At 42.7% G+C, this 15,063-nt stretch overlaps 1 protein-coding gene across 3 annotated transcripts in view; it reads left to right on the top strand.

Moving 5' to 3' along the window:
* Window positions 1-15,063, top strand: part of mtmr14 (myotubularin related protein 14) — an 84,462-nt gene that overhangs the window by 56,654 nt on the left and 12,745 nt on the right. For 2 of the 3 annotated variants that reach the window (XM_080181678.1, XM_080181663.1), the window contains exons 15-16: window positions 5,676-5,731; window positions 8,281-8,416. In XM_080181678.1, the coding sequence (XP_080037804.1) occupies window positions 5,676-5,731; window positions 8,281-8,416 (192 nt within the window). The remainder of the gene's footprint in view (window positions 1-5,675; window positions 5,732-8,280; window positions 8,417-15,063) is intronic. The other variant, XM_080181671.1, reaches the window with a different exon arrangement.

Here is a 15,063-nt window from a genome sequence, read left to right as displayed (position 1 = left end):
TGGCGGTGTGGTCTCGATGGGCCAGGTGAGCTCCTCCTGCTCTGTGGATTCTATAAACATGCTATACTGTTGCTGTGGTGATGGTGGTGGAAGTGAATGTGTAAGGTGGGTGGATAAGGCTCTAATGCAACGAGCACAAGTTGCTTTGTCTTGGGTTGTGTTGAACTTCTTAAGTGTTGTTGGAATTGCACTTATCCAAGCAAATGGAGTGTATTCCATCACACTCCTGACTTGTGCCTTGTTGATGGTGGACAGGCTTTGGGAAGTTAGGTGGTGAGTTACTTGCCTCAGAATTTCCAGCCTCTGACCTACTCCACTGTATTTGTGTGGCTAGCCCAGGTCAGTTTCTGGTCAACGTGCCCTGCCCCACCAACTCCTTAGGGTGTTAATGTGGGGGATTCATTGATGGGAATGCCATTGAATGCCATGGGGAAATGGTTAGATTATTTCATTTTGGAGATACACAAATGCCAGGCATTGATTGTCTCAAATGTCACTTGCAACTTGCCAGCCCAAGCCTGAATGTTGCCCAGATTCTGCTGCAGATGGACTAAGACTTTCAATATCTGAGGAGTGGCAAATTATAGTGAACACTGCAGTCATCATCAGCAAACATCCCCACTTCTGACTGAATGATGGAGGAAAGGTCATTTATGAAGCAGCTGAAGATGGTTGCACGTAGAACACTACCCTGAGGAACTCCTGTAGCAATGCCCTGGGACTGCAATGTTTTACCCCCAACAACCACTACCATATTCCTTTCTGCTGGGTATGACTCCAACCAGTGGAGAGTTTTCCCCTGATTTCCACTGACTCCAGTTTTGCTAGAGCTCCTTGATGCCATACTTGGTCAAAGACTGCCTTGGTATCAAGGGCAGTCACTCATCGCTTTTGTCCCTATTTGAATAGAATCTATAATGCGATCCAGAATCAAGTGGTCCTGGTGGAACCCATACTGAGCATTGATAAGTAGGTTATTGCTGTCTAAACGCTGTTGGATAGTATCTTCCATAACTTTGCTGATGCATTTTTTGGACTTATTCTTTCACAGGATATTAGCATCACTGGCTAGACAGCCATTTTGTTGACCATTCTTAATTGCCCTCCAGAAGGTGATGGTGAGCTACTGAAGAGTCCATGTGGTGTAGATACATCTAGAAACACTGAAGAACTGGTGATATATTTTCAAGTCAGGATGGTGTATGACTTGGAGGAGAACTTGCAGATGGTGGTGTTCCTGTGCATCTGCTGTGCTCGTCTTTCTAAGTGGCTAGGTTGTGGATTTTGAAGGTGCTGTTGAAGGATTTAGAATGGACTCACAGGATGTAAATTAGCAGGATTAGATTTGTCCGTCCTTCTGTGGACAGAACATATCTGAGCAATTCTCTGTATTGCTGGGTGGATGCTAAAGTTATAGTTGTACTGGAACAGGTAGGCGAGGAGTGCAGCAAGTTTTTGAACACAAGTCTTCAGCACTAATGCTATGATGTTGTCAAGTCCCATAGCTTCTGCTGTAACCAGTGCCTTTAGCCATTTCTTGATGTCACGTGAACGCAATCAAATTGACTGAAAACTGGCATCTGTGTTGGTGGTGACCTCAGCAGGAGGCTGAGATGGATCAACTACTCAGCATTTCCGGCTGAAGATGGTTGCAAATGCTTCAGCCTTGCTTTTTGCACTGTGCTGGGCTCCACCGTTATTGAGGATGGGGAAATTTGTGGAGCCTTCTTCTCCAGAGAGTTGTTTAATTGTCCGTTGCCATTTATGGCCGGATGTGGCAGGACTGCAAAGCTTAGATCTGATCCATTGATTGTGAAATCATTTAGCTCTGTCTGTCACTTAGTGCTTATGCTGATCTCTTGATAGGGAGATCGCCTTGCTTTGTCAATCAAATGTTGTTTACACTGTTTAGCGTGTATATGTGGTAAAGGAAGTGACTGACAAATACAAGGGGGTTAGTGCATTTATCTTTTTTTAACCATGAGACTAGGAGTTGTTCACAAATGGTCCTAATATCCTCTAGTGAGTTATCTTGTTTCTGTATCATAGAATCCTACAGTTCAGAAGGAGGCCATTCAGTCCATCGAGTCTGCATCAACCACAATCCCACCCAGGCCCTATCCCCATGCATTTACCCTAGCTAGTCTCCCTGATACTAAGGGGCAATTTAACATGGCCAATCCACCTAACCCACATATCTTTTGGACTGTGGGAGGAAATCAGAGCACCTGGAGGAAATCCATGCAGACATGAGGAGAATGTGCAGACTCTGCACAGCCAGTGACTCAGATCCCTGGTGCTGTAAGACAGCAGTGCAAGCCACCGTGCTGGCCCCAAGTTCATTGAGCAGTGGGAAAACCAAATACATTCTAAAATCTCTAATCTTGTTCTGTTCTTCCATAAGACTCCACTAGATGTTGCATGGTCACAGTGTTTGATTCAGAGCTGAAATTCAAACCTTTCATCCATCCATCGGCAAGAGCACTCAGTTCCATCTCTGTAGCATTGCCCATGTCTGACCTTACAGCACCTTCCTCCTTCGACTGAAATCCTTATCTATGTTTTCATTACTGCAACGCTCTACTTCTCCCACATCCTCCTTGCCAGCCTCCTAACTTCCAACCAATCCAAATACCCACCCCCTGTCCTGCAGTAAGGGCTGATCTCCCTTTACTCATTCCTACCAAGTGCCTCTAGTTGCCTAACCACCCCCCAAGATACTGAGATTTAAAAGCTTTGTTCGCAAATTCCTTCATGTTCTTGACCCAACCCACTTCTAATCTCCTCCAATCCATTACTGCTGGTTCCAGCCTCTGGTGCAGTGCTGCATTCCACCATTCCTCCTCCTCCTCCTCCTTCCCATGCTCTTGAAACTTCCCTACATCTCTTTACCTTTGCTACTTCACTTCCTGTCTTTAAAAGTTGTTGCATAACCTTTGGTTATATTTTTAGATTCCTCCGAAGCTGACATCTGTTTGCTTGTTGTACGTAGTGCCTTGGGATGCTTGTTACGCTGAAAGGGTGCAAATTATCGATTCTTGGCAAGAGTTCTGAAAGTTGCTTACCTTGTGTGAACAGAACATTCCACCTCAGATGGAAGAAAGAGGCTGAAAATCACCTCGCCTCACTCAGAATCATCCGAGAGCCAAAAGCATAGCAAAATTAGTAACAAATATATACAATCTTGAAAGAGGTTGGACAGAGGAAGAAGACTTGAAAGAAATTTTAGATGTGGGAGATGTTGGCTTCCAGTTGCTGCTGTCATAGATTAAGTCTACTGAGAAGAGACCTCTTTGGAAATCAGCGCACAAATTGTACCAGAATAAAGCAGTTTGAGAGGGGAGAGAGCCTAGATATATCGCCACTCAGTGGTTGTAATGCAATGGCAACAAGAGATGAATATTTAATAATGCAACATCTGCTGTACAACATGGCCTTCTGCTAGTACTTTATTTCTTTGGTCGACCAATCCAGCAGGCAGGATGCTTTGTGCTCGTCTCCCAATTGGTAAATCAAAAGAATTCTTTGTGATACTCTTGAATATCAAGGGTTTTGTACAAAAAAACGCCTAAAGCAGGAAGCCAGTTTCTAATTTTACAGAAGCTGATCTTATTTAAATATTTCCCTAACCTGTCGAAAAATTGATTCCTCCATATGATTTTTGTTGTGTTGCCTTTATTCTCTCCCTCTCTTTTGCTCATCCCATACCTCAATTTCTGTTGTTTCTAGACTGTTATCCAGGGTTCAGGCAGGTGTCAAAAAGCATCTGAATGTAACCTCCATAATTTAAACAAAAACTCTGTATTTTGACAGTCTTATTTCAGTTCCTCATTAGTTTACAGCTTTACAGTACTTTAGGCTTCTTGCTGTTACTGCGGCTGGTCTATTCTCTAGCTTCTCCGTTTCTGCTAAATGTTGCCTTGGGCTGGTTACACCTGAGGCAGATGAGAGTAACCCTTGACGATGGAGGAGCAACTTTCATTACCTCCTTTGCCTGTTTCTTAGTTACTTTTCACCTTTTCAGAAGGTTTAACTGAGAATAAAAACTCAGTAAATTGTGGTGGTGGATGGAGTAAGGGGGGAGGGAACCAGCAGATCCACATTATTCACCTCATTAAACTGATTAACAGAAATGAAAAAATTAAGGAATGAGTTGAAGATTAAAGAAAATTATACATTCGAGAATGTATGACTTAAGAGCAGGAGTAGGCCACTCAGCCCCTCGAACCTGCTGTGCCATTCAGTAAAATTATAGCTGATCTGACTGTATCTTCCACTTCACTTTCCTGCCCACCTCCCATCACGCTGTACTGATATCCTTGTCAATGAAAAATCAATCCAACTCGACCTTTAAGAAAAAAAGCCAATGATCCAGCCTCCCCTGCTCTCCCTGGGGAGAGAATGCCACAGACTAACCACCCTCAGAGATAAAATAATTCTCCTCACCTCAGTCTTAAATAGAAAACCCTGTGTTTTAAACTGCATCCCCTACTTCTAGACTCCCCCACAAAAGGAAACATCGTCTCAGCATCCAACCTATCAAGATTCCTCAGGATTTTATGTATTTCAATAAGATTATCTCTCAATCTTCTGAACTCCAATGAGTATAGGCCCAGTCTATTCAGCCTTTCCTCATAAGATAAACTCTTCACCCTTGAAATCAGTTGAGTGAACCTCCTTTGCACTGCTTCTACTGCAATTTAATACAATTCAGTATGGAGAAACAAAACTACACAGTACAGGAAACAGAGAGTAGGGATATAGAAATAAATTCATTTTTATTTTATTTTTATCTATTGTGCTGCCATCCTTAATAAGATGTACCCACACAACAACGTCAGTCTAGTTCCTAAAATTTTAAATCCCTTTTTCTTCCAAAATGTTACCTTTTTTGCCTGGAACCGCACCTGACAGCTATTTGTCAATCATGCTAATCTGTTTTGCTCTCCTGCAGTTTTTCACAAACACTTACACAGTTCACCATGCCATCCTATGTGTTGTTATCAGCAAATTTTGTTACTATTCCTCAAGTCCAGTTTAATATACATAGGAAATATAAGAATGACAAGACAAAACTTTGTGGATCGCAACTTGCTACACTGTCCATGAGATGTGCATTTACCTCAATTCCTTGTTTGCTTCCTTTCAACGTGTCTCTTTCTGCTTTCCCCCACCTGTTTAATTCCACATGCGAGTATGTTTATTGTCATTTGATTTGATTTGGTTTATTGTCACATGTATTAGTATACAGCGAAAAGTATTGTTTCTTGAGTGCTATACAGACAAAGCACATCGTACATGGAGAAGGAAAGGAGAGAGTGCAGTATGTAGTGTTACAGTCATAGCTAGGGTGTAGAGAAAGATCAACTTAATGTGAGGTAGGTCAATTCAAAAGTCTGATGACAGCAGGGAAGAAACTGTTAAGTTGGTTGGTACGTGTCCCTAGACTTTTGTATCTTTTTCCCAACGGAAAAAGATGGATGAGAGAATGTCTGTGGTGCATGGTTATGCTACTTGCTTTTCTGAGACATTGGGAAGTGTAGACAGAGTCTACATTTGTATGTACCTCATTAAATACTTTTTAAACGGATCCTTGTAAATATATTCTTATAGGCCAAGAAAGAAAATCTCCGGTCTTCATTCTGTGTGTAGCTTTATTCCCTTTTCCCTTGCAGAAAGAAGATGACGCATAAGGAACCTGAGTTTCCTATGGAAGATCTCTGCCTACTAGGTAAGCACAATTACTCCCCATATTCCCTTAAATCCAAGGAGAAATGGCTTACCATAGCCTACAGTGGTCCTTCGATCACAATTCTAATGTAATCTTAGAACCAAACACTGTTGGAAATGATTTGGTAACTATATAGTTAGAAATCAAATCTTAATTTGTATAGATTTAAAGGTAACTGTAGCTGAGATATAGAAATGAATGCAATCGAAGATTTGCTATATGTCAAAAGTTACAGTGGACATCTAAAATGTCATCAGAAAATACAAGGCCAGACCCCTGTGCGTGTTGCAATGATTATCAGAGTTCCTAGATTATATTGTATTTACAAAGGAATATAGGAGCATGAATGCATCATTCAACAACTCAAGCCTGCTCCACCATTCAATTAGTACATGACTGATTATCTACCTCAGTACCCCTTTACTGACCTATCTCCATATTCCTTGATGCCAGTGGTCTCCAGAAATTTATGAATTGATTCAGAATCAAATGAACATGTTCAGTGACTGAGCTTCCACAACCCTCTGGGGTAGAGAATTCCAAAGTTTCATCCCCGTCTTAAACAGCCTGCCCATTACTCTTGAGACTGCCCTCTCTGCTTCTCATCTCACGAGCCGGGGAAAATATCATATCTACATCTACCCTGTCACGCCATGTAAAAATATTGTAAGTTTCAATGAGGTCACCCTTCATTCTTTGAAACTCCAGGGAATACAAGCCCAGTCTCCATAGGACCCCCATAGTGCTGAAGGAGGCCACTTGGCTCATCGTGTCTGCACCGACTCTTCGAAAGACCATCCCACCCAGGTCTGCCACACTGTCCCATCCTTGTAACACTGTGCATTTTGCCACGGCCAAACCGCCTAACCTTCACATCCTTGGATGCTAAGGGGCAATTTAGCATGACTAATCTACCTAAACTGCACATCTTTGGACAGTGGGAGGAAATCAGAGCAACCAGAGGAAACCCATGCAGACGCTGGGAGAATGTAAACTCCACACAGTCACTTAAGGCTGGAATCGAACTCGGGTCCCTGACGCTGTGAGGCAGCAATGCTAACCACTGTGCCACCGTGCTACCCATGGTATCCTCAAAAGACCTCATGAAATAATCCCATCATCCAGGCATTAACCTGGTGAACCTCTGTTGCACTCCCTCTGTGGCTTTGTATCCCTCCTTAGTTAAGGAGACCAAAACTGTACATAGTGCTCTGGATGAGATCTCACCAATGCACTACACAACTTCATCAAGATATCTTTACTCTTGTGCACAAATCCCCTTGTGATGAGGGCCAACACACCATTAACTTCCTAATTGCTTGCTGCAGCTGCATTTTCTAAACATTTGCTTAGCCGCTAACAGGATCTAGTGATAGAAATGGAGTATTATTGTCTCAAATGCTGAGTAAACTTTATTCAGAATATCTGAACTGTCCTACAGTTGTGCTACAGTGATAGAGTGCTGAATTTCTATTATTAGAGACAGTTGAAGTAATTGTGTAGCATGTTGGTGGGATCTCCTGGTCAAATAGAGATTTACTAGCAAAATACTGACAGACCATTATCCAGAATGTTTAATATATTCCTGATCCTGAAAAAACAAATTACCCTTTTGCTTTTGTTCTTGCTGTGATGTGACTGATAGCAATCAGGGGCTGAAAAATAAGTAGTTAATTCACAGTCCTTTTATGAAAGGAACAACCACACTGATAACATGCATGGAGTGCTCCAAGGGGATTTCAGCATTTGCATCAGGCACTGAGTCCACTTCATTGATTTCTGAAATAGCAGCTTTGCAGAATTCTACAGAGACGCCTTCTTTAAAATTAAAATCAGGCAGTCATTTAAAAAAAAATCTAAGACAGTTCTAAGGACAAAGTACATAACTATCTATAGAATGGACTCGAAATTGCCATTCACTCCGATCATTGCTGTGATCAGACTTTTTGAAAATGATAATTATCTGCTAACTTGTGATACATTGTATAACGCAGTCTCACATGGCTTACATATACTCATTTTAGAAAGAAATAAATCTGTATCCAGTATTGTTGTTAACAAATATATTGGTTTTCACACTGCAAATGTTGAAGGTTCAATAACTTCTCCTGTAGTGAGTCATCCATAACTTACTTTATACTCTGAATCCTCTTGCTGTCGCGAAAGGGTTTTGTGATGTGCTCCTGTTATGAAGAGGGCTCTGAAAAGATTGACATTGGCACTGCAAGTTTTTATTGAAGAAAATGAGTGAGAAAAGCATATTTTAGATCCACTTGCACGTTTGCTAATTTAACATGATAATTAAAATCTACGTGTTTCCCAGTCCTGCTCCCATCACCACCAAAAGAAGTAATTTTTAAGCTTCAAAGCTTTGTTTCCCTAGTTCACACTGAAAGGATTCTTCTGAATAGATAGCATGTATGACTGAGGATTGCTCCTGATAAAGAATTGAGGTCAGCCTGGCACAGATGTGATACATACTGTGGACTAAAGCTCCTGCAGCATAATGCATACATTAGAACCTGATGCTTAACAAGTATTTGTGTTAGCGCATGCAGATCGAGGAAGTACCACCAGTTTAAGTAGCGATTTCTCGGTCATTATGGAGGAGTCTCCAACTACTACAGGGACTTTCAACTATGAAGCAGTGGAAATGACAGCAGGCCCAGCAACACAGGTGGCTTGGTAAGTAATAGTCTTTATATTTCATTGTTCCTTCTCAACCACTTGTTGGTTTCTAAGCATGTGCCCTTCCTGCCAGCAGTTGGAGGTATGTGAGGGCAGTACAATTTTGAGTAACGAGTTATGACATTCTCCTTCTGCCTCCATTGAGAAGCGTCTGTTGCAGGTGTTTTCCCTTGACAAAGCAGGACCTTAGCTTGAGTTTTGACTTGTTCTTTGAGAAGCCATGAGCATAAGTTCACACCACATCACTCCATTCAGCATGTTGGAAATATGCAGACCACCTGGTGCCCTTGGGAATGACTATTTTATTGATTTTAGTTTCATTCTGTTCAAATTTCTTATCTTGATCCTTCCCTCCAGAAGAGCTGATTGAATATTAGGGCTGTGGTTCAATGGGTTGATTGTACTTCTCCCAGTAGGATGAACCTATCTGAACTGAAAAACAAATAGTCCAATAGACTATTCTGTTACTAGGGGGTTCAAGAGTGGGGAGATTGAATAATATCTTCTCTAAGCCCAGCTGGGGCAGCTCTCCCATCACTCCCACCCTTGTAGAAGTCTTCTAATTCGACATGGAACATAATTTGGATCTGAAGCTATCCTGACCTACATAGCCCAGTACCACAGAATGCTCACTGTGCACATCAGTGGTTTAGATGTAGGGTTACAGGGAGTGAATATAGTGGATAGAGGATTGGCTGACTGCAGAAGACAGGGAGTGGAGATAAAGGGGTCTTTTTCAGAATGGCAGCCGGTGACTAGTGGTATGCCTCGGGGGTCAGTGCTGGGACCACAACTTTTCACAGTATACATTAACAATTTGGAAGAAGAAACTGAAGGCACTGTTGCTAAGTTTGCAGATGATACAAAGATATGTAGAGGGACAGGTAGATTGAGGAAGCAGGGGGGCTGCAGAAGGACTTGGACAGGTTAGGAGAGTGGGCAAAGAATTGGCAGATGGAATATAATGTGGAAAAGTGTGAGGTTATGCATTTTGGAAGGAGGAATGGAGGCATAGACAATTTTCTAAATGGGGAAATAGTTTAGGAAATCAGAAACACAAAGGGATTTGGGAGTCATTGTTCAAGATTCTTTTAAGGTTTAACGTGCAAGTTCAGTGGACAGTTAGGCAAATGCATTGTTAGCATTCATGTTGAGAGGGCTAGAATACGAGAACATGGATGTATTTCTGGGGATGTATTAGGCTCTGGTCAGACCGCATTTGGAGTATTGTGAACAGTTTTGGGCCCTATACCTAAGGCCGTAGAAAGGTCCAGAGGAGATTCACAAGAATGATCCCTGGAATGAAGAGCTTGTTGTATGAGGAACAGTTGAGGACTCTGGGTCTGTACTTGTTGGAATTTAGAAGGATGCGGGGGGATCTTATTGAAACTTACAGGATGCTGCAAGGCCTGGATAGCGTAGACATGGAGAGGATATTTCCACTTGTATGAGAAGCTAGAACAAGAGGCCACGACCTCAGACTAAAGGGATGATCCTTTGAAACAGAGATGAGGAGGAATTTCTTCAGCCAGAGAGTTGTGAATCTGTGGAACTCTTTGCCGCAGAAAGCTCTGGCGGCCAGACCATTGAGTGTCTTTAAGACAGAGATAGATTCTTGATTAATAAGGAGATCAGGGGTTATGGGGAAAAAGCAGGACAATGGGAATGAGAAAAATATCAGCCATGATTGAATGGCAGAGCAGACACAATGGGCTGAGTGGCCTAATTCTGCTCCTATGTCTTATGATCTTATGGGATGGGCACATCCTGACCACCTTGATACAAAAATGACATGTTGGGATCCACATGTGCTAGATTGAGTGGTGTCTAAATTTGCATTTAAGATTAAAATGAGTTAAATATTCCTGAGGATGAATAGATACTGAATGGGAATATGAATAAAGTGGTAGATGGTCAGCAACTATATGTATTTCTGGTGCTGATGATAAATTGATAGAAATAAGCATGAAACATTGGATTTTTAATGCTTTTACCTCTTTACTATAAAAAGTCAGTTAAACCCATTCACCTGTCAGATTGACTATAGTCACTCGAATGAATACCGATACGTGGCTGCAACATGGATGGGGAATGATTTAGATGTGCATAATCACTTTTATGATCAAGTTATAGCTGCTTGATTGATTCATTTGTTTTCAGGGGAAATTGACTCTGATATTTTTATCTCAACTGTGATTTTTTTAGATGAACAATTATAGAAGTTCTAAATCTAGATAATTTAAATGAACACAGCAGTAGTTATTGCTGAGACAAAACACCAAAGGAGCTAACTGCAACACAATGCACATTAAGAACAAATTATCAGTTGATTCCTTGTTTTATGCAATGTTTTTACACCAATTAAACTTCTCATTAGCCTGTTGATATTTTTCTGCGTAACTTTGATAATTATACAGATTAGCCAACTCTGACTGTAGCGAATGTTTTAGGACTGTCTCTGAATCACCTTGGATCTTGGTCTGCAACTTGGAGCTCTTGGTTGATAAATTGCATGCAGCTCAACTCAAGAAAATGCAGATGACTTTTTTAAAAACATTCATCATCCCTTTAACCTTCACCCTCCACCCTCCTATAAGCAACTTGTGCTACCTGTGTATGTTTTTTCCAACCTATGTAGAAATAGAAATTGTGGCCGCGATTCCCCCAAAAGCACTGAATTGATGGGAAAACTGTTCCAAATCCTGACTGTTTTCTTAGTTCAGCTTCTCACCCGAATCTCCACACTCTGCGCACTGCAGAGGTCCCAGTCCTGAATATCATTAAAAACATGAGGACAGGACCTATTTGCACCGGAGAGTGCAACAATTCTGGAACTCTGCATGTGCGCAGTGGTCCCAATCTCCCTGTTTGCTAGCCAGCCCAGAACCCCTGTAGTGCTGCCCCTCCAGCCAACTCCCACCCCAACCCCCCACGGCCCAATTGTGACCTAACAACAATTTTTGGGCCAGCTCTGACTGTCCCCGTCCCAGAGTGCCCCGATGCACAGCTCATGCTCGCCAGGAGTGGCGATTCCCCACACCCCCACCTGGCGTCAGACACCTCCCCCCAGCCTGCCCCAATCGCTGCCCTCCCTCCATCCCAGACAGATCCTGTCTGCAGAGTGGCAGCGAGACCACCACCCATCACCACTAGGCCCCGCCCCTTGGTACTGCCCAATGGGCATTGCCAAGGTACTCCATGGGCATGGGCAGTTTGCCCCTTGGGCAGTGCCAGAGGGCACAGGCTGGCACTGCTAGGGTGCCCATGTCCAGGGGGAACCACCCCATGCTGCCTGACCCCCTGGGAGGCCCTGATTGCTCCCCCTTTATTACGGCAGGGTCTCCTGCTGGTTCCCTGAATGTGGGGAGTTAGTCTAAACCCCGCCAGAATGAAGTACTCGTGGGGTGGGAGATTCAAATGGGACTTGAAGGTTCCCAATAATCACATTTAAAATATATTTAAAATATGTTTTAAAAGATTCAAATTACTTACCTGCCTTCCCGCTGCTTTCCAGCTTGGTCGGAGCGGCGACTGTTTGCTGGCTCTGGGAGATGCACATGCTTCCCAGCGTATCCGCTAATCCCGGAACAAGGCTAGTGGCATGCATCTCCCCTGCGACCTGTCAGAAAAGTTCCGGATCGCGATGAGAGGATTGCAGCCTGTGTTTGCCATGGGAAGTATTTTTAAGGCCATATTCATTTGTATCTCTAGCCTGAGATTACCAGAGGAGGCAGCAACACAGATTTTGAATTCATAGACAAATATTGTTTGGTTTAATGTCTATTTAATTACTAAATCAGGGTCAGGCCATGTGTTATTTAATCCAGTGGATTCATAACCTGTACAGCTCAGGCTCTTCCCAATTAAAAGTAAGGAAAGTTCAGATAACATTGATGAGGGAGAGGTACGGTAGACCAATTCTTGGTATCTGAAGAGATTTTATAAGGATACACTTGAGATATTTCAAAGAAGGAATGAGAGTTTAATGCATCCTGTGAGCCACAAAAGTGGGCAAGTAGTGTTTTTTCAAACCCAGACATAAGTTTAGTTTCCTGTTTTTTCGGGAAAAGGTTGATAATGGCACTACAGAAAGCAAGGAGAGGGTGCCTCAGGATAGGGAACCATTTGGATTGTCTATCGGTATGAAGACCTGGAACAGAAGTTGAGTAATCAGGAATTTATCCGGACTGAGGTCGTGGGAGTAAGTGTCAAATCTCACTGATGAGATGAGCTTATAGAGGGGTTTAGAGAGGAGTTGATGAAGTAGAGATAAGATAGATGATTATCCTAGGAGGCATGGGAAAGGGCATTTGAACAGATAGCCTTGGTGACAAAAACACATATGAATACTTCTAACTTAGGAAAGGGTAAGTGGAGAGGATTTAGCAGAAGTGGGGGGTTAAAAAAGAGGCCCAGTGTTATCTTTGACTGGGATAGTCAGAAGAGTAGTGGGTAATTTGACAGCAAAGACAGTGGATGGGGAAACCGGTTCTACAACAATATGTTCAATTTGAGAGTGCACAGGTAGGGATGTATTGGGGAAACGACCAGATTCAGAGGTACTCTGAATGTTTGCTCAACACACAAGCACTAGAATTGGAGATGAAGAACATGAGTAAGTCTTATATTAACCATGTAAAGAAAAACAGTTTCAAATTAGCAAGGTGGGTGGGGTGTTTGGTAGTTCAAAAGACTGGTGATAAAGCATCTTCTAATGTTCTTGTTTGTAAGTTCACAGCAGAACAAAAACACAAATACACATGTTGAATCTGCTGCTTAACTCTGACTGTAACGTAATACCTACTTACTCAGCAAACATGTAATTCTACAAGTCCCTGAAATATTATGTCACTACTACGGGTATGTCTTGCAGGTTCAAACAGCTTTCATGCTGACTTTGGTTAAAATTACAGAGTTAGTCACTATGCTGTGTGCTATCATTAAATCATCCGTTCTTCTTTTAGATACTAACAGTGTCAGTGTGAATAAATCAATTACAATTTTCATAGAATCCCTATGTTGCCGAAGGAGGCCATTTGGCCCATCAAGTCTGCACCAACTACAATCCCACCCCTATCCTATGCCCTTAACTCCATATGTTTTACATTTCTAGTCCCCCACCCCCGACACTAAGGGGCAATTTAGCATGGCCAGCCAACCTAACCTGCACATCTTTGGACTGTGGGAGGAAACCGAAGCACCTGGAGGAAACCCACGCAGACATGGAGAAAACCTGCAGACTCCACACAGACAGTGACCCAAGGCTGGAATTGAACCAGGGTCCAGGCACTGAGGCAGCAGTGCTAACCATTGTGCCATCATGCCACCCATTGCGAGAACAATTCTAATGTGGTCTTGTCCTTTTTATCCTTTACATTTCCTCAGCTCTCCTTCTCTCTTCTTCTACCCCCCCGCCCCCACCCCTCTCTCTCTCTCTCTCTCTCTCTCTCTCTCTCTCACACACACACACACACACACACACACACACACACACACACACTTCATTGTATTCTTTTGGATACCTTTGTCAGTGATAAATTCTTGCTTTTAATTTTTGCACTCTTTGATGTTTTGTTGCTGGTACAATTGATTTTTTTTGCCAACATTGTTTATTTTTAATATTAAATTGCAATTTTCCTAAGCTAAAATTGAAATTTAGCACCCACATGGGAGCACAAATCTCCATCTGGAAAATGGCATTGATAAACCTGTGTAAGGACATTCTCTGACAACTATCTTTCCACAGTAGGGATTTGTGCAATGTTCTGGATTGCCTATTGTTGCCCACCTCCAAGTAGTTGAAGCACTGTGGGATACAACATGAACACCTGACAAGATTAGTGGTTAAGTCAGGCATGTAGGGGTCTCCAAACTTATCAGAAAAGGCCTTTGTAGGCAATCTTAAAAACACACTAAGGAACTTTTATTTCTTTGAGGGAAGTGTCAGTGGAGCAGGTGCTGGAGGATTTGTGGTTGATGGTTGTACTAACTGAGGTTGTGCCATTAGCAACACTCGTCATGTGGTGCAGGGCTACATAACTTGTTCAACAATGACAAATTATCTGCATTTCTTTGCCGTCAGGTATTTATGGAGGAAACATAAAAACATAAGAAATAGTAGCAGGAGTAGGCCATCTAGCCCCTCAAGCCTGCCCCGCCATTCAATAAGATCATGGCTGATCTGTCGTGGCTCAGTTCCACATTCCCGCCCTCTCCCCGTAACCCTTAATCCCCTTGCCTATCGAAAACCTATCAACCCGCGTCTTAAAAATATTGAGCGAGGCAGCCTCCACCACTTCAACGGGCAGAGAATTCCAGAGATTCACCACCCTTTGAGTGAAGAAGTTCCTCCTCAACTCTGTTCTAAACCGCCCCCCCTTTATCCTGAGGCTGTGCCCTCTAGTCCTACTGCCCTGTCTGAGCGGGAAGAACCTCTCCACCTCTATCCTATCCATCCCATTCATCATCTTATACATCTCAATGAGATCTCCCCTCATTCTTCTAAACTCTAACGAGTATAAGCCTAGTTTATTCAGCCTCTCCTCATAGTTCAACCCCCTCAACTCCGGAATCAGCCTAGTAAACCTCCTCTGCACTCCCTCCAAGGCCAAAATATCCTTGCGTAAGTGCGGTGACCAAAACTG

Source organism: Carcharhinus amblyrhynchos, chromosome 3, assembly GCF_965287045.1.
Source record: "Carcharhinus amblyrhynchos chromosome 3, sCarAmb.v2.hapA, whole genome shotgun sequence".
Taxonomy (NCBI): domain Eukaryota; kingdom Metazoa; phylum Chordata; class Chondrichthyes; order Carcharhiniformes; family Carcharhinidae; genus Carcharhinus; species Carcharhinus amblyrhynchos.
This window is presented reverse-complemented; position numbering and strand designations above follow the sequence as displayed.